Here is a 20,184-nt window from a genome sequence, read left to right on the forward strand (position 1 = left end):
GTGTGTGTGTGTGTGTGTGTGTGTGTGTGTGTGTGTGTGTGTGTGTGGTGGGTGCCAGATTCAAGGATGGCTGTGCTGAACTATGCTGGACACAGCCTAGGCCTGCTGGTACTTGAGCTCTTTGCATAAGCTAGAGCATATGTGGGCTTTGGTATCACCTGGGATTTGGGTGGGAGCCTGAGCCAACTCTACAGTGCTCACAGGGCTGTCTTGGTTAAGGTTCCTTTGTCCCCAGTGGCCTTCAGAGGAATGGAAGCTTGGGGACCTAGCACACAGGTCTCAAGGAAGGAACAGGATCTGAGCCTGGGCCCAACATCATCCCTTACCTGGCTCTGCCCACACTTCTCACAGTGCCACCTGAGAGAGAGGCTATGTAATGATAAGTATTACATTTCTTCCTGCTTACTTGTCTAATTGGCTTGGACCTGCTTGTCACAGCTGAGTCACAGACATATGAGCCATGAAGCTTCCCAGGGCCTGTGAGTCACTCATATACCACTGGTGCAGGAAGCCACATGCCTGAAGAATTTTGCCATCTGCCATGGGCACCGTGTCCACTCTGATGTGGCTCACAGACTCTGTTTCAGGTAAGTCTCCCAGGTAAAGCCAATTATGGTTCAGCAGGGACCACAAATCCAATTGAAACTTCAGTTCAAAAGTCTCCCTTCAGCAGACCCAATGGGTAGACCAGAGGCGTATGGGCTCCCTGTCAGAGAGTCCTTTGCCCTTGCTCCAGCTAGCTGCAGCTGGCAGGACAGAAGATCTAGCCTTACATGACCAGGCCAGAAAGGCAGCTCACATCCTAGCCCTTCACTTTCAGATAAAAATGAGGTGAAAGTGGCTACTTTGCCAGGATGCCCTGAAGTGCCACTGGACGAGCCCTGGGCACTGTCTGTACCTCCAGCCCCTAACAGGTCAGGGACCAAGGCCCTAGAGGAAAGGCTGTCCCATAGCTGCAAGGCTCTGGTAGGTTACAAACAGAGTGTCTGAGACCGCCTTCCTGTCACGGCTGGAAGACATGGGTGAAGAACCGCTGGGGGCTCAGATGAAGGTAAGTTTGTATGAAATCTTCCTCTTTCAGTCTGCCAGGCAAACAGGTTTTGTACTAGTCTCTTAATTCATAATTTCATAGAATTTTATATTTACTTTGGGTCCTAGTCATTTAAAACAAACAAACAAACAAACAAACAAACTCAAAGCTGATTGGGTTAGGGTTTTAAGTCTAGAGTAATTTTACCTACAGTTCAATCAACTTTTCAGAATTTCTTTTCTTTTAATTTTTTTTTTTTTTTGAAACAGGGTTTCTCTGTGTAGCCCTGGCTGTCCTAAAACTCACTCTGTAGGCCAGGCTGGCCTTGAACTCACAGGGATCTGCCTGCCTCTGCCTCCAAGTGCTGGGGATTGATTCCAGTGCCTCATCCATGGCTTGTCAAGTAAGTGCTTTCTCAGGAAGTCACAGCCCTAGCTCTGTTTGCTGCTGTTCTACAGCACTCTCTCCACACAGCCCTGGAACCTCACAGATTTGCCTGCTTCCCAGATTCTGAGATCAAAGGCATGTGTGAGTATGTTCTGCCCTTTTAAAATCCTTTAAAAATGTGTAGAAAGAGGGCCCATGAAATACATACACTGTCTCAAAGAAGACAAGAAAGAAAAAGGACACTAACAAGCAGCTGGCTGTGACATGAGGTTGGCTCAGCAGCCTCCTGGAGGCGGGGCAGCAGCAGACCACGCCTGACCTGGGCCACTGGTGCCTTCCTCTGAGACCAGCTCACTGGAGCCCAGTGTCTTCCTTTACAGAACTTTATGGCTGGATGGTTCTTTTGCTGGCACAGCCCACCTAACAAGTGCTCGCAGTCTAGGCATGCATGGCCTCTGCTTCCCTGCCAGCTCAGACGATTGGGATGCAGGCAGGATGGCAAGGTGGGGGCAAGTCTTGGACAACAAATTTTGTTCCTAGGAACTTGTTAGTTAACTATGTGAACTTAATATGTTGAAGAAAAGAGTGACTTAAATATAAGGAAAGGTAGAAGGGGCTGGTCATGTTTGTAAAAGATGTTATTTTTAAAAGAAAGGGTCTAAATGCACACTCACTTACGTCAGCCTCCTGAGTGTTAGGATCATAAGTGTGTAACACTGTGGCTGCTTTAACTTTAATACCACAGTTAAACATGTCATTATCCAGTGGGCTGCCCTTGGAGCATACAGTAGGTACCACTGACTATCCCCACCCTCAGGATACCCAGAGGGCCAAGAGCATCAGTGTCTTGCACCAAGAGAGAACATACCCAGGTACAAGTTTGGACAGGATCAGGGTCTCCGGAGCCAGCCTCTCCCTACTCTTCCCTAGTACCATCAGGTCCAAAGTTCAACCCAGGAGAGATGACAGTATAGTGTGGTCATGTGATACCTTTGGTGGGACACAAATCCAACATAGTGGGAGCTGCCATACCTTTTCTGTCTGTCTCAGTAGCATGGACCAGTAAGATGTTTCCTGAACCTCCACGAACATCTGGCCCATCATCACCCTGGAGTAAAAGAGCAGAAGACAAGGCTGAGGTGATAAGCTCACCATGCTCCAGGGTCCCCAAGTTCCTTCTGATCTCCTAGCTCAGCAGCAGCAGCAGGTAGCACTGTGCATACCAGAGAGCGTCTGCAGCCCACTGGCTCCCATGGATTCTGTAGATTGGCACTGGTCAGAACTCTTACAGAAAATTGGGCATCGAGGAAGCTGTCCAGATGCTGTGAGCACCAGAGTACATCACCTTCCAGAGGCCAAATGGAGTCAGGGAACTGAGGTCTCAACCCTACCTGGCTCATACTGAAACCACCTCCTGGCTCATACTGAAATGTGAGATTCCAGAGGAGAAAGGCAGCCCCTAATCCTAGGAGACGGAAGATGGTGTCCAGGCATGTTTCTCTCCACACCTCCAGGAAGCTACCTTTGGGCTTAGTCCCTTTCCAAAGCACAAGCAGGACTCAGCTGCGGGGACATACCCCACAGGCTGTTCTTGGAAGGACTTCAGAAGAGTGTAAAACATCACAAGATTGCTCATGACAGAGGATGTTTACACGGCAACCAAACCCAGCCTGCCAGGGGAGCCCAACTCTATTTCCACAGGCAAACAAGCTGTAATCTGGTCCAGTGACAAGAGCTGTAGGTGGGGCTGGGACTCTGAGGGAGACAGAGCTAATATCCTATCTGCACATCCCATGGATTGCCATTTCCATCTGGACTTCAGAGTTCTTAGTGTTCTGGGTTTCCCACCTGGGACAAAGTTGGCTATGTTAATGACCTGATTTTCCAGAAGGAATTTAGCTTTTCTTTCTGCACAGGCTCTGCCTAGATTCTGCTAACCCTACCAGCAGCCTAAAGTGCTGACGTCTTCCCAGGTTGCTAGGAAGCCACTCAGGATGACCCAGGAACACGCATAGGGCAGCACCTTTCCTATGTCCGTATGTTACAACCATCAAACCAGTTCCAAGACGCAGGGCTACTCAGGAGCCAAGATGTCCCATTAAACCCTCAGTTCTTAGAACTGCACAGAGAAGAGACAAGGTTCTTTGGGGCCAGCTTCTTCTCTCATGACATGTCTGGGTGTTGTTCTTATCAATAGGGCTCCTCAAACGAGGCACAGCTCGGCATCTAGGCCCCTGTTTTCTTAACAGAAAGGGGAGGGGCTGTGTTACTAACAGCACATACATGCTTTACAATGCGGAGGGCTTCCTGTGCAGACTACACCAAGCACTGCTGGGTGTTTCCTTTGCACTGCCTTCAGAAGTACCTGCATGGGGTTCAGAGAGGCTTTGCAAGGGCCAAGTTCACTTCTGGCAAGAAAGGGACAGTGAGCTTCCCCTGATCCCTTTTTAGCTGGGAGCCCAAGAGCTGAGGTCTCCTGACTGAACACCCAAGGGCACATTTCTCTACTCTCCCTTCCCTCTTGGTTGGTGGTTATAAGATCCAGGTCTGGGGAATGCTCACCTCTTGCTTGAGTGTTAGCCTGGCCATAATTTCATTGTGGTCAATGAGAGACAGTTCATCCACTTCCTCTTCTGCCTGGGCTGACTCCAGACCATCCAGTGACTTTGGGGACCTGAGAGGAAGAATGGTTAGTGCTGAAGGTGTCAGACATGCCTCAGGTTTCCTGGTCCCTGGAGGCCTTGTGGTTGAGGCAACCTCAAGGTGCCTCAGGTGATGGTTAATCTTAATTGTCAACTTAGTGAGACCCGAGAGGAGTCAAGCCTCTGTAACCATCTGATAGGCTGGGAGGGGCAGGAAGACCCACTCACTGTGGGCAGCACCATTCCCTGGGCTGGGGTCTTGGATTGTCTAAAAAGGAAAGAGTGAGCTGAGCACCAGCAGTCATTGCTCTTGGCTTCTCGACTGGACTCAGTGACTACGTGCCTCAAGCTCCTGCTGCTGTGACTTTCCCATCACTACAGACTTAACACTGAACTGTGAGCCAAAATAAAAACCCTTTCTCCCTACATTACTGTTAACATGGTAACAGAAAAAGTAACTAAGACATCTGCCTAAGTATAGACCAGGGTATAAGAGCTGCTCGTGGACAAGCCCTGAATGGCAACTATAATATGAAGCTGGAGTTGCAGGCAGGGCCAAGTGACAACTCGACTCTTGGCTCTGCCTGGGGACACTTCTGTTCTCTGGACCTGGGGATAAAGGACTAGGCTGTTGGGTGAAAATGGTCCCCTGAGCTCAATAATGGCCTCAGCTATTCCTTGCCTAGCCCCTTCACAGACACACAAGGGCAGCATATGAAGGGAAGTGCAGTAAGAGGGCTGCAAGGAGGGAAGCTACATGTACCTCCATTCTACCCAAAAGCCCGTGCTTAGCAGTAAGAAAACGCTGTGGCCTAGCAAATGGTGCCCCATGGCATCAGTGCTCAATGTCACAAGAGACGGCTTTTTAACATAGGCAGCCATTGCACTGGAGAAAGAGGGAGGGCCCTTGCTCTAGGTAGAAAGACTTAAAGCACTGAACAACATCTGGCTAAGGACACTAAACACACACACACACACACACACACACACACACACACACACACACACACACACACGGTACACCTGGCACACCGGGTCCTGGGGACCCACCTTGGCAGCAGTGCCTTTGTTCACTGCGGTTCTTTCTGGTCCCTAGGGCACATTTTCTTTGTAGCTGAGCTGGAGGAGACTGCACCCTCAGTAAGAACACCATGGTTAGCGCTAATACCCCCAGGCTTGGGAAGAGCCATGCTTTGCTGCTGCCTTAGGAGGCCAGCCAGTGGGGTGGCCTTTATGAAAGGGAGACAGTGTCCCAGGAGCTTTCCAACCACCAGTGTGCTCGGTCGTTCTAACCGGTTCACCATCAGAAATCAGCTGAGCTCCAAGAGTAACTCTTGCGAGAGCCCTCCCTCAGGAGGTGGGTAACCTGAACATCTGAACTCTGAACGTGACACCTGATTGCAGTGAAGCAGGTGACAGAATCCACAGGCTGCTTTGGCCTGGTACATACAAGTCTTTCTGGCCAAGTGTTATACTAACATTTGAGGACAACCCAGCCTGGAGGAGTCATCAGACACTGAGAATCCAAGAGTGACAAGATGCAAGGCTTGCAGGTCTTTGCTTCTCTTGTCTTTTAAAAACAAAACAAAAACCAAGACCCTCTTAGTGCTTGCCCAGGCCTGACACTGATAAGCCACAAGTCACTTTGCTGTGTTAAGACTAGTGAGGCCTCAGGTGACCAGTTCTCAACTTAAAGGAAGGAAAAGCCTGAGTAGCTGGCGCATCTCACAGGAAGGTGGCATTAACAGTAAGCAGTAGGGATGCTCACTGTCAGCTCCACCAGCCTGTACTAAGTGGTCCAGGAATTAGCTACCCTTCTGCAAGCCTGAATACACCGAGAACAAGGGAAGAGACAAGGACAAGGTGTCTAAAGGCACTGCAAATCTATGGTTCATAAAACCCATTTTTTTTTTTCCAAGACAGAGTTTCTCTGTATAGCCCTGGCTGTCCTGGAACTCTCTCTGTAGACCAGGCTGGCCTCGAACTCAAAAAGCTGCCTGCCTCTGCCTCTGCCTCTGCCTCCCAAGTGCTGGGATTAAAGGCATGCACCACCACTGCTTGGCTAAAACTCAAATGTTATGTAAGCTACACCTAAGAGGGGCTGGGCTGTAGCTCAGAATCCAGCACTTGTCCAGCATGTGTGAAGTCTCAGGTTAATCCCTAGAGGGGGGAAGATGGAGAGACTGCTTTCCAGATTACATGAGGAAACCTTTTCTGTCTCAGGTGTGAAAATGATGTGATCACTGTTTCCACCCCTCAGGAAGGTATGATGGCTATCTGGGGCTGAGGGCCACAACACCTGTAAGCTCCTTTCAAAATAGCTTAGCAACACAACATATATATTTACGACTAGAAATGTCCACAGTGACAGGTTTGTGGGTGAGAAGGTCTTTTACACTTCCTATGTATGGGACAGTAGACAGCACAGGTGTCAGCAGGAAGGCACACTGCACATTGCAAATTAGAGGCCAGCTTATTAGTGACTGTTCAGTTTCCTTGTCGTCTCCACCCTGAACACAAGTTTGAAGATGAGAACGATGAGCAGCCACTGCTCATGGAGCTCAGCACTTCCTGCTCATGTCTTACCTCTCCCCGTTTCCTCTGCTGTCCCTCCCAGATGCACTGCCGACTGAAGGATCTCTGAGATGTCCATCCTTTCCAGACGGCAGTTCCTGTCAAGAGAAGGAATGGTGGCATTTGGACAGATGACCTATGCTGGGGTGGTCTGTCTCAGCACTATGGAGCAGCTGGCAGTGGGAGCAAGCTAATGACGATGGGGTTAATTACTAGAAACATAAGCCCTCTGGAGACCAACATCTGCCTTTGGAGAGAGGGGAGGTACCATTCCTTCTAACATTTCTCTCCTATCAGCCTAGGTACAGATACTGTACCCTGTCTGCAGGCGTGTGGGTGCTGTACTGAGTACTCTGCACACCTCCCCTTCACTCTCTCCAATAAGCTCCCATGCCTCCATTCCTACAGAAAACTGACTGCCAGGACACCTAATGCAGACAGTAGACCTGAACTCTTAGGAGAGGCTATCTGCCTCCAAAGCTTGTATCTTTAACCACTGTACCCAAACTTCAGAGACTTCTTAGTCTTCAGGGTTACAGCCCTTAACCAGTGACAGTCCAGTTCAGAAGCCTACCTGCCCAAACTCACAAATGTGACCTGTTTGAGCAGACTTGCTGCCTCTGTACCCACTGACAACACAACTCTATGATGTTTCTGGGCTATGATGTCCTGGAGGTGGTGGTGAAGAAAAAGTCCTTGTGAGTCCAGGGACTGTCACTAGGGACAGAACAGTGGGGCTGGCACTGCAGGGCAGAGAGGGCTGTGGGGCCTGGGCATTGACTCCCTGAGTTTGGTGCTGCCGGTGACACAGGTCACCAGTGGGTGGGGATACTGGCTTAGCTCTCCCAAACAGGACCAAATCTCACTGGAGGGAACCTTATGTTGTGCTTACGTCTAAGGGGTGTGTGTGTGTGTGTGTGTGTGTGTGTGTGTGTGTGTAGGGGTGGCTGCCTTGACACAGACATCTGAAAGCCCTAGGGAATCATGGTGTGACTATTTATAGGATGGCCACAATGTTCAGGCTGGGCTTGCCAGGGCACTGATTCCTTGTCCTTGATGACCTGACTTTATCCCCTAGAACTTCTCATTCAGTCTCCTGGGGACAATGGCCTCGGACTTCATCTTCTACAGGAACGTCTCATTCAGTCTCATGGGACAGTGACCTGAAATCTCTCATTTGCCCGTTTTGCTGAAGCCAAATTTGGAAAGGTGCCTGCTCAGTAGAAGGTTTGTACTGTGAGGCCACAATCTGGACAGCAGCATAATCCAGGCATGGACCTCCATAATCAGCAAGAGTCTGCTCTCAAGAGGGACAAGTGTGCATATCCAGCAGGGCACCTATCACCTGCCCTGCTTCCTTGGGAGTAGCTGAGGGCAGCAGGGCATGCTGGGAAGAACTGAAGGGCAGGAGTAAAAGCATCTCTTGGAAGAAAGGATCAGCACTGAGGGATGAAGGGGAAGAAATTCCAGGGAGCAGCTGGGGCTGGGCCAGGATCCAGTGGTTTCTAGGACGCTCATTCAGCCAGGTTCTGAAAAATGCCAAACTCGCTGAAGCAAAAGCAGGGCAGACCTCTACCTGGAAGCCGTGTCCTCTCCCATAGGATGGGTTGGCTTCCAGCAGGCCTATGGGGCTCAGCCAATAGAAGTAGCTGCAAGAGAAGCAACCTCGAGGGGGACAGTGGGTGGCCCATGTACAAGGCCACCCACTGAGGTTACTTACTCCTCGAGAGGGAACCAGCTCCTCTCTGGTCTGTCCAGAGGAATACAGATTGACATATTCACCCCCACCAGCTTCCTCACTGCTGGCCTTTTCACTCTGGGGGAGACAGGGTAAGAGGAGAGACAATGGGCTAGGCCAGAGAGCTCCCACAGTCTTCCCTGGAAGTGCTCCCCAGTGCGGAGGCCAACGATGCTATCCTCTCGCACCTCTTGTTCCTGGGCTAGCCAGGGCCCAGTCTCCTGCTGGATCTTCTTCAAAGTATTTAGAGACATTCTGGAAACTTCCAGAACGTTGCTCCACTTGTAGCAGGGCCTGTAAGGGTCCCCAGTTTATAAAAGGGCCTGCAGAGGTCCCCAACCTGTAGCAAGGCATGGGTTCCCAGTGCAGGGGACAAGAAGCGACATACTTGACTGCTAAAGATGTGGGAAATGTCTCCAACTGTCAGACCCTCTTTGTCCCTCTATCTGTCCCCTCCGCTCTGTAATGCAGTTCCTTCCTGTGTTCTGATGAAGCACAGGGGCCCTTGCATGGGCCCGAAGAGCAACCTTACCTCTGTTTCTTCCACTCCACAAGAGTCTGGACCTCTCCACAGACACACAACAGAAAGTTCATAGTGTTTTCTATCTCATCTTTGTGACAATTTACTGTTCTAAATGGTCACTAGCCCAAATCCCTGTGTGATAGGAGTTCTATACAAAAGATTTGGTTTCTGTTCTGGAAACAGGTGGATCAATCAGAACTACATTTGAGGTCCCCATAGGTGCCAATTTACTCATGTTTGAGTGCCCTCAAACCAGCAGCAGCCTGGGCCGTAGGAGGGAGGACAAGGCCCTTGGCAGTGGCATCATTTTCTAAAACCCTGCGGGCCAGTGTGCAGACGCACACAGATGTGTGCTGAGTTCTCACCGAGTCACTGAAAGAGGTTTCAGAAGGAAGGCGGACAGGGTTCCCGTGAGAGCTGCTGTCCTGAGCAGACGAGAGAGGCCCGTCCACGGTGCTGGGAGGCGGACTGCTTACGGTGGGCACCGCTAAGTCCGAGCTCTGCGACGCGTGGACAGGGGGAAAATGTGGAGAGGAAGAGGAGGTAGGCGGAAGGAAAGGTTGGACGGAGGCTTGGTGGTGAGGCATGAAGTCCTGGGAGTAAGACCTAAACACAGATTTGTACTACAGAACCCAGGCAGAAACACACAAACAAGAATGTGGGAAGGAGAAAACAGACAAGAGAAAAGGTGGTTAGGTTAACTGAGGCTCAGCATGGTTGGTGTGTCCTGTCTTTCCTTCTGGGGGCTGCTAGTCATGCCAGACAACCCCTTACAGACTTCCATGACTATACTGCTTTCCAAAAGGGACCTGTAGGCTGACAGGACTATCTGGACAGCAGGATATAACTGGATTCCCTCCCAGTCTCAATGCTGATCACTACATGTTCCTCTGATGTGGAAAGGAACCTCTACCACCCGATGTCTCAGGAGCCTCAGGGCTGAACGCCAAGTCACCGATATTTATTCATTTGGAATCTTCTGGACAACTCTAGTTTACCCCTTGAAAGACAAACATACCATCTTTTAGATATCAAATGTGTCTCAGGCCCTTTTAGGAAAGGGCAGGAGCCTCAAAAATGACTGGAGGAGTTTCAGCATCTCCCTTCCCTTCCCTTCTGGCTCCTTTTCTTTTTTCTTTTTAAAAAATGCAGTGATTTTAAAACCCTTCTGATGTTACCCCAGAGCCACAGGCATGACTTCTCCTACTTTTCATTCGACAGAAAAGTCAGATGGCAGACTGAGAGGTGTCCCTAAGTCTTTATAGCTTCTGAGCCCAAGGAGGACACTCCAAGTCCCCAAGCTGAGAGGTGTTTCATGCCATCATGTCTGCTAGAGGCTTGCCAACATACTGCTAACCACCACAGGGCCTGGGAGGACAGTGAGGATGCACACATAGTATTCCTGTCATCCTCATGTGCCTCTCATAGATGCCAACTGAAACACGTACACAGATCACTCAAGTGCTCTGGACTTTTCTGTGGTACAGAGTGTCAGAACCCACAGAAATAAGAAAAAGGAGAAATGAAGTTTTCAACTGAATGGAGATGTTAAGGGTTTAAGTTAGAAATGCCCACCCAGCACAGGCTGTACTTATCACGTGTCGTCCAGCTGCTGGCACTGCTGTGGAGCCTAGCTCGCAGAGCTGCCTTATTCTCTCTGAATCTGGTCAGCTGTGGATTCTCAACACAGGCTGCAGATCCCCTGACTTCCCTTTCTCCACCCAAAGCATCTACACCTTGTTACTTTTCCCTCTGTGTGACGCTGGACAAATAAGTTCTTGCGGATGAGTGTCTTCATCTTTAAAATGGGGTAAGCTGATTGTGGTGGTGTACATCAGTAAGATTTATTAAAGGAGGTTGAGGTAGGAAGATCACCAGTTTGAGGCTAGCCCGGGTTACTCGTTTATTGTGCCAGGCATGGTGGCATACATCTTTAATCCCAGCACTCACGAGGCAGAGGCAGGTGTATCTGTTTCAGATTAGTCTGATCTACATAGTGAGTTTCAGGCCAACCAGGGCTACATAGGAAACCTTGTCTCAAAAGACAGCCCACCCTCACGGGGTGGAAAGGACAGTCATTCTTTCAGAGGACAGTTGTAGTTGTCAGTATGATAGTGTCCTACCAGTGCTCAGCATGGCTACTGCAAGAGGCCCATATCTGACACTAGCTGTCCTTCTCTACCCCGTAAGAGCAGAGGAGGTTCTGCACAGGAGGCAACACTATTGGCTAGATCAAGAGATGCCTAGGAAAAAATTTACTATAATTTTAAAAGAAACTTAAAAATTCATTCATTTCCTTATCTGTGTGTATAAATATGAGCATGCCACTGTGTATTTGGAGGTTGGAATTGGTTCTCTCCCTCCACCATGTGGGTCCTAGGATGCAAGTCAGCACCTTTAGCTGATTTGTTTAGCCACCTTGTTTTCTGAGGTAGAGGGACAGGGAGACATGATTTCACTATAGTCTTCAATGGCCTGGAACTCACTATGCAGACTAAGTTTGTCTTGAACTCAGAGATCTGGTGCCTCTGCCTCCCGAGTGCTGGGATTAAAGGTGTGCGCCACCATGTATGGCTACTACTGAGCTGTCTTGTCAGCCACAGGTATAATTTCCTTTGAAACAGGGTCAGGCTATGTAGGCCAGGATGGCCTCAAACCTATAATCTTGTCTCAGTTTTGTGAGTGTAGCTGTGCACCATCACACCCAGATGTTGGTTTGGTTTTACTTACTTACCTAAATATTTATCTTAAATAGTTTCATGTTTGGTTTTTTTTTTTTTTGAGATTTTATTTTATATGTATGAGTGTTTGCCTGCAGAGGCCAGAAGAGGGGTCAGATTCCCTGGAATTATGGACAGTTGTGAGCCACCATGTGGGTGTTGGGATTCCAACCCAGGTCTTTTGCAAGAGTAACAAGTGTTCTAAACTGCTGAGCCACCTCTTCAGCTGCTATTTTTATTCTTTGAGAAAGGATCCTTTGATGTTGCTCAGGCTGGGCTGACAGGGGTGTCACACATTGCCTGGTCCTATTATTAAGGTGTGCAGACCATTGCCAGGCCTGTGACAGCAGCACCTCAGCTATGAGTGGCAATGAGTCAATGGAAAGGAAGAGGCTGGCGCAGTGTGCAACTGGGACAAAGGAGCCTGGGTATTCCCCTCCCTTTCAGGCCCTGCTCCTAGCCTCCTCAGGCATTCCAGTTATGCAGTCGTGCTAGGACAAGAGCCAAGCTTGAAATGTACCTTTCCAAGGGAGGGAGGTGCCAGGGAAGGCTCTCCAATCACCATAAACACCACTGGCCCTGGGCTGCTCTGGGTGGCTCTCCTGATACCAGAAACTGTGCTGGGAACCGGGGAAGGGCTGTTCCCACAGGCCCTGATTCTGTCAGGCCCTTCAGGATCATGCTCACCCCCAGGATTTGGAGCAGCGCACAGATGGCCATCTCAGAGCCGTCAGCCCCACAGCAGCCTGGAGTCTATTTTTGGATCTGGGGAGTGTTTGGTTTTGTTTTTGAGATTCCCTGTGCAGCAGGAATTTGTATTTATAGCCTGAGAGATGCTGTTTGGGTTGGGGGTTCTGGGGGAAGGGGTATAGTGGTACCAGAGCAAATGAGCACCAGGAGAGAGGCGCTGGCTCCAGTGTCAGGCAGAGTATCTGCCAGGGACACTGGAAGGCTGGCCTGGGCAGTGATGTACAGAGCGCTGCTACAATCTTTCTGACTGAAGGAACAGAGACTCATCTTAACATCCTGTGCTGCTGGGGGGTGGCACAGGGTGGCCTGTATCACACTTAGATCTGAGAAACTGGCCTTCACCTATTTGTCCTAATCTGATTAGGGGGAGAGGGATATCCTCAGCCGAGCACTATTATGACACTGGGCAGGTTGTGCAAGCTAGGGATGGATACAGAGAGCAGAGCTCTCTGTTAGGCAGGAAAGATGGAAACAGAGTTGGCTCTTCTGAAAAGATAAGCCTAGAAGAACAACCAATTTTTGGAGTAAAAAAATAGTAAAGGCTGATGGGCAACCTCTGTTTGCTTGAAGCTAATTAATTAAAGGCAGAGTTACCTGATGTTGGCCAAGCTCCAGTGAGACTTTCTCTGTTAGTCTTGGCATAAAGTTTCCAGGGGACGGGGCCTGTGCTGCCTTGGCAGGGAAGCAGAGCTGATTTCCTGGCTACTCGGTTTAACTCCCCGGGTGGCCAGGCTGCTAGGGTTTGAGGGGTGGCCTGCACATTAGTACTGAGGATCTAATCCAGCCTGCAGCTCCCAGTTGGATGACAGCAAAAGAAGATGGTGTGTGCTGACTGTGAGGGAAGCCTTCAGAGACGGTCACCCTGCACTGCACAAGGATGGTTAAGTTTAGATGCTCTTAGGAATAGGGATATGAGCTGGGTAGTAGTGGTGGTGGTGGTGGCGCATGTCTTTAGTTCCAGCACTTGGGAAGCAGGCAGATCTCTTGAGTTCCAGGCCAGCCTGGTCTACAGAATGAGTTGCTGGACAGCCAGGGCTACACAGAGTACCATGCCCCCCAAAACAAAACAAAACAAAAAAACAAACAAAAACAAGAAAGGAAACATAAAAAGAAATATGGATAAGACACCACACCACTGCTTTCTCAAAAGGCCACTAAACTTAGTCATAGGAAGTTATCTTCATGATTTGAGAGTCTTCACTTGAACTCTCCCTAGTGCTGTGCTCAGTCCTGGCCCTGTCAGCAGAGCACCTGCCTTCAACAGGGTGGCTAGCAGCAGCAGTCCAGGTAAGAAGTTAAGCTTCAGAGTTCCCAACAGTCACCTGGGGAGACATCTACGGTCCTTTGGAGTTGGGTATGACCATGCCCAGGGTGGGCAGGGAGGGTCCTGGGTAATACTGCTCCCACTCCTCCTGTCTTTTCCTCTGTCCCCTCATCCCACTTACCAGTGCCCACTTTGGAGCTGTCTTATCTAGGGGCAGCTCTCTTGTTTGAGGCTCTTCTGCTAATTATAGGAACTACATTTTACAAATGACAAATGCAGGCTTTCAAAGCCAAGTGGTAGATTCAGAGACAGATGCTGTGAGCTTCCAGTCATGGGACCTGTCTTTATTCCACAGGGAGCAGCACTTCTGCAGGTCACCTGAGAGTGACATAAGCACTGACCTTACCAAAAAGGGTGACTTAGCATCACCATGTCCAAACACCCTCTCTGTGGTAAAACATATTCTTGGTGCATTTATTTTGAAAACACTAGAAACAAGGACATAAAAGAACAGAATTGTAGCCTCTCCTGTGCCATGCTCCTGACACTGTGACACAACTCCTCCCCATCCCTGCCCCACCCCCCATAATCCCTTCTTCTGCCACATAGCTTCCTAAACCCCAGTGCATCTCACGGTGCTGTGTGTCATGAGAGGACAACCTGAATGGCCTGAGCCCTAAGAAAGACACGGTACAGACTAGAAGAGGGCTGTGCTCAAGCCAGCAATCTGGTGAAACTATTCTCATGTGCCTGAGGCTTTGGCAACCTGATGGCCTCTAACATATCTTTAGAACTCTCCTTAGATTTGGTAGCTACCTTTAGCAATGCTTGACAACATAAAGGACAAACATGCTTGCACACACGCACACCTCTCCAAGGCCAGCCAAGAGGCAGCTCTGATCAGCTACACTGGATCTCAGTATTTATTTGGCCATGTAATTGCTCATAAAGGTCAACTTAATGGTGTACTCTTTATGACAGATGGATCTGGGTTCTAACCCTGGCTCTAGCTTGACACTAGAAGCAGATAACTTAGCTTTTTTGCCTTGGTGTATCCATATCCTGGGTGGGGAAAATACTCCATCACAGACTTGTAAGCCTAGATATTCTAGTGGGGCATGTGTGTGGCTACCTCAGAAGCACAGTTTGTGAAGGCCCACGGGCAAGGAGCACTGACTTCTGGCTCCAAGTCAAGCTCCACTCCACTCCCTTGTTCCCAGCATGGTGAAGCAGCCTTGTCCCGCCCTTGCCTTCCCTCTCCTCAGGGGGAGAAGTGTTGGTGTGCAGTGTACATCTACTTTTCCAGGAGGCTTTGCAGTGAGGTGCAAGAGCGGGGTCCAGTCTGTCTGTGTACTCAGTTAGGCAGTGCAGGCCTGCAGCAGCCTGGGCTTTCCATAAGCATACAGTGAGTTAATGCAGGGCCCATGGCTTATTTCAAGGGCTGACTAGAGCCTCAGAAGACCATGTGGCTGCAGGGATGGAACATTTCACCACAGAAGTAGGACGCTGGTGAGCAAAGCAGGGCATGACTAAAGCAGCAGAGGGAGAGATGTCCCAGCTCCAGGTGAAAGGCTTTGATCAGTGCAAGGAGCTGGGGGCTGTGTGGATGATGAACATGGGGTATACAGGGTGTTCATGGAGCCATCGCAGACCCAAGGAGGAGAAACAGTGAAGTGAGTCAGGAAAGGATACTCACTCACTACCTGCTACACACTGGCTTGGAACTCAGAGCCTAGTGGTAGACAAAGTCTGCATAAAAGTAGTTAGGGACCCTGGGACATGTGCTGGCAAACTCCAGGTAGTAGACAGAGGTCTATAAAGTGGCTTTTCACAGAACAGGCACTTCCTCCCCTATAAGGGAAATCCTCCTGGTGTTAACTAACAATGCAGGAAATCTTTCATGGAAACCCAGGAAGACAGGCAAGCCCAGGGAACAAGCCAGCAGGTCCTGAGCAACACCTCTTTGGCCCTGGGCCATTGGGTCTTATCCCTCTACCCCCACCCCACATCCCTTCCACTCCTGTGTGTGAGTTGGCTTTGCTTAGGCCAAGAAGTGAGTAAAGATAAGATGGCAGGGACCAAGTAAGGGTGGCTAGAGTGACACCAAGCTGCCTGAGCCTATCTTCATGCCCTGTCATGGACACCCCTTTCCTGTCCACCTTACTCCCCTATTCTCTCTCTCTCTCCCTGGTTCCTGCTTGGTTTTTACAGGTGGTATGCCCATGGTGTCTGTGGTAGCTTTTGAGTGAATTTTCAGGGATAGTTCATGGCCAGGAGAGACATGGGCACATTGGTGGAGTTAAGGAGCCAGTCCTGCCAGCCTGGTCTACAGAGTGAGTTCCCGGTCAGCCAGGACTACACAGAGAAACTCTGTCTCAAAAAACCAGAAAAAAAAAAAAAGAGCCAGTCCTATATCTCAGAAGGGGGCTCTGGCTGTATCTTGGCCACAGCACATAAACCAAACGTTTATATGAGGCCTAGGTCTTCTGAAGGACACATGTGCGATGCCTCAAAGCCTGGATCTAGCAGCTCAGAGAAAGAAGGACTGTCTGATCCCAGAATGAGACAGTAGCTACTGTATAGCCCTTTTCAAAACACTGGGGTCCATGGTGACATACACTTAGCTTTCTTTTTTGGGGTGTGTGTATGAGGGATTCAAGATAAGTTTCTCTGTATAGCCCTGGGTGTCTCTGTGTAGCCCTGGGTGTCTCTGTGTAGTCCTACAACTTGCTCTGTAGACTATGCTGGCTTGAACTCATAGAGAACTACCTGTCTCTGCCTCTAGAGTACTGGGATTAAAGGTGTATATCACCACAACCTTGCTACATTTAGCTTTCATAGTTCACAAAGATTTTTGTTTTAAATCATAAGCATCACTATGGGCATTTAAACATAAGCTCTCAAAATGGAATCAGCTAGCTATTTTACTTATCCAGAATTGGATGAGAAGAAAACCTGCCCACAGTCTAGCATCCCAACAGGTCTCTTGGTGGCAGCATCTAGCATGGCTGCTAGTAAAGAAAGGCGGCCCAAGACAGTCTGGGGGATGGGGAGGCGGTTCTCTACTGCCCACTCCACAGGCCATCAGAGCCTGAATGCTGTCACTGTTGCTCAAGGGCAATATACATATAGACCCAACTCATACTGTTCACAACAAAGAAGAGACATGCAACAGGACAGCTGGGACACAGGTGTGGGGGAGCTGGGAGTAGGGTGAGCAGTTCCAGAGCTAAGCAACAGTGAGGACACCCAAAGTAGCCCACAGGGTGGCAGAACCTGGAAAGCCATGGAGGTAGAGTCTAGGACAGGAAGAAGTGCCTGGTACAGCACCTGAAGGCTCAAGTGGCTTGGCAGCTTGGGGAAGGCAGGGAGGACACATCTTATACATGGAGACAGCAGGCCTGTGGTGAGATGAGGGCATGGTTAGGAGGGCCAGGCAGCAGCCTCCTGGGCCTCAGCAAAGGCTACTCCTGGCCTCTCATCTTTCTTTCTTTAGTCTCCCCTGCATTTGTTTAGTGCCTTTCTTACCAAGCAAGTTTAAATGACCTTGTAGATACAATTTTCTCGGCTGCTATTCAAGTCTTCGGGAGTGAAATCCACATCAGAAAAACATGGGATGCTGTAGGCAGGCTGTAGCCTTCCTAAGGACCAACTCCCAAGGCTCAGTCAATACCAAGGGCCCTGCTCAACAAAGGACGGCTGGGACCTACTTTTACTGGGTGTGGCCCTGAGGAGTCCCAGGACAGCTAGAACTGCACTCTCTTGGGTCCTGTGAGCCCAGTCCCAGTGCTCACGCTCTAAATGGCTCTTCAGAATGGCTCCTGGCCCCCAGCCCTGAAGCAAAGCCCTGCTTCGAAACATGTTTACCTGTCTTTCAGACACAACTGTCCTTTAAGCTACCTACTAACCAACTTCTCTTTCCCCCCATGTCTTTCTGCTGTGACTCCAGGTGTCACTCACACCTTGCCTTGGCCAGTCCCTCAGCTTATCTGACCCCCTACTGAGCCATGACTGCTCCCAGGTATGTGGTTGCCCATTTTCTTCCTTGTAGCTAACCCACACCTGCTCTGATTGCACAGTGGAAATCCTTGTCTAAGCTCCTCTTAGAACTACCCAGAGACTGTGTAGAGGTGGCAAGACACTAAATCACTCCACGGGGTTCGACCTCTCACTGACACACACTCTAAGCATTTCAGCCATTCCTCATGGCTCCTGAGACTCTTCCCTTTCATTGAAGTGACATATTCTTTTAGTGTGGACCCTTGGATTCCTTCCTGGAGCTGGAGCTAAGAATACAGAGTCACAAATGTGAGATGCCTCAACATTCCACAGCAGTGACACACTCAGACCCAAACCTAAGAAAATGCCCTTGTCTGCAATTCTGTAGCATACAGCCCAATCCACCCATAGTCCTCCACTAACAGCTTAGAAGGAATAAGGAGAAATTCTTCTATGTGTGTGTGTGTGTAAGGACTAGGATTGTCTAAAATCAAGCTCTGCAAGGTCTGTGGAGGGAGCTTGCTAGAGGTGCCTTCTGGGGAAGCAGGCTATCTGTGTGGTAGGGCAGAGGTGACTCAGCCGGTCCCACAAACCCAGCAGTGCTAAGTGCGATGAGAAGGGAGGTTCCTCACCACAAGCCCTCCTGAAGGCCCTGGGCACTGAACTGCAAACCCCTAGACAGAGGCAGACAGCAGACAAAAACCAAACTATGAACCTGGGCAGGTTTTACTGTCACCTACCCAAACTTCATGTGGCTGAAGTAATGTGCCTTACCCCTGAGCACAGGATGAGAAGCAGGACAGGACCAAAGCCAGAACTCAGGAAAGGCAGTGACTGCTTCTTGGCCTCCCATGCACACGGTGCTTCATGTGGTTTGATAAAGTCCTCTCAGTCCCACTGTGATCTCAAGAAGACTCTGAGGCCCAGGGAAAAGTCAATCCTCGAGCTCCAGCTGCTTCGAGGGAGTGGACTCGGCTCCATTCTTTTCCCCTCTGAGTTGACTGAGATCACAGGAGTAAAGGTGGCTGCTTTGGCTCTGGGTTAGATGCAGACTCCAGAAAGCCAGGCCTCCTTGTGTGTCACCACTGAGCTCTATACAGACTGGTCTAGCCTTCTTCACATTGTCCTGGGTCAGGGACACAGGCAGCCCTCCCCTCAGGAGCAGGGTTCTCTTCCCCTTTGCTCCTAAACAGTGATCTCTGTGATCTCATTGGGTGGCTGCAATGTGTTGACCTTGAGTCAGAGCACCTGACACTTTTCCATTTGTTGCCTTCTGCCAGCTGCTACAAGAATATGCCTAGACCAGTCCGACAGTGGTGACAAACTAGCCCAACTGTTCTAGCTCCCAAAGATGTCTGCCTGGACAGATTCACACACCATCCTCCTAACTGGAATCCAGAGAAAGACAAAGGGCTACTGCTTTAAGCCACGGGACCTTGGGGTGGTTGTTTACACACCATGAGGTGAGCGAAGGCACTCAACCACCACTCTTGCACCTGGCTAGCTGCTCCTTTTCTGCCCCGCTTCCTGTATGAGGATCATTCACTCTTAAGCACAGACACAGGCTCCTGGGAGAGCAGAACGCAATGGCAGAAACGGCTGTGCTCTGTGCCAGTGTCATGTTCAAGATAGGACAGCCCACACCTCCACTCCCAAACCACTAACCACAGTTCCCAAGGCCCAGGGAAGCAAGTATTCAGATTCCTTCTGCGACAACCGGGTCTGTGGGAGGACAGCACTGGTGACAGGCAGCAGCAGCAGCATCCAGGAGCACAGGCTTCAAGCACTAACTGCATGAGTTTCCAAGTGAGGAAGAGCAGGGGGGAGACTCACCGAGGGCACAGGCAAGCTGCCGTGCCGGTTGAGAAAGGAGTTAGACACGGATACACTGAGGCCCTGAGCGGCACTGCCGTCCTCGGGAGTGAAGGCCACTTTAGTTTGCTGGACACAGTAGGAGACAGAGAAGGAAGAAGCAGCATAGGAGGCCTGCTGGGCGGAGGGCAAAATAGAAGGCAGGGAGGAGGAGAAAGCAGAGAACGGTCAGCACAGGCAGTATTGCTGTGGAATCTAAATAATACCACTGAGGGGTGTCCCTCAAGGGATGGCTGCCTGGTTCCACCAAAGGCTGCTTAAACGAGAGGCCCTGCTACTCCGTCTTATGGCAGATTGTAATGCCAACCTTCAGAGGACAAGTGGGCTGAAGCCACACAGACTTGGGCTCTGGAATCAGAGCTCAGACTTCAGGCTCAAGACCCCTGTGCTTGGATTTAGGCCCCATTAGAGACCACCTACTGGCTTTGGGCATTTCTTAGAGAGCTTGGTGGTCAGGGTCCTAGAAGCTGTGGGGAACTCTCGTATCTTGTGTGTACACTGGGAGAGTATTAAATGAAGTACCGTGCATACAGCACTGTGAGTCCTGCCCATCACTGTATGTCAAGAAGTGTAATTGCTCTTATCACCTTTGTGTGTAAGATGTGTGTGCTGGAGATGGGAACAACTAGCCTGTCCTGTGTGTGTGTGTGTGTGTCCTTTGTGTGTAAGATGTGTGTGCTGGAGA

General features: G+C 50.0%; 1 protein-coding gene across 5 annotated transcripts in view; it reads right to left on the bottom strand.

The window, feature by feature from the left end:
- The window catches only part of Rapgef1 (Rap guanine nucleotide exchange factor 1), a 94,742-nt gene that overhangs the window by 11,004 nt on the left and 63,554 nt on the right, over nt 1-20,184 (bottom strand). For 4 of the 5 annotated variants that reach the window (XM_028756916.1, XM_028756918.1, XM_028756917.1 and 1 more), the window contains 3 exons: nt 6,646-6,731; nt 3,980-4,091; nt 2,450-2,525 (listed from right to left, as the gene is read on the bottom strand). In XM_028756916.1, the coding sequence (XP_028612749.1) occupies nt 2,450-2,525; nt 3,980-4,091; nt 6,646-6,731 (274 nt within the window). Of the gene's footprint in view, nt 1-2,449; nt 2,526-3,979; nt 4,092-6,645; nt 6,732-9,259; nt 9,518-19,460; nt 19,614-20,184 lie in introns of all 5 variants that reach the window. The other variant, XM_028756919.1, reaches the window with a different exon arrangement.

The sequence above is a fragment of the Grammomys surdaster genome, unplaced genomic scaffold (genome assembly GCF_004785775.1).
Source record: "Grammomys surdaster isolate TR1022 unplaced genomic scaffold, NIH_TR_1.0 126133, whole genome shotgun sequence".
NCBI lineage: Eukaryota > Metazoa > Chordata > Mammalia > Rodentia > Muridae > Grammomys > Grammomys surdaster.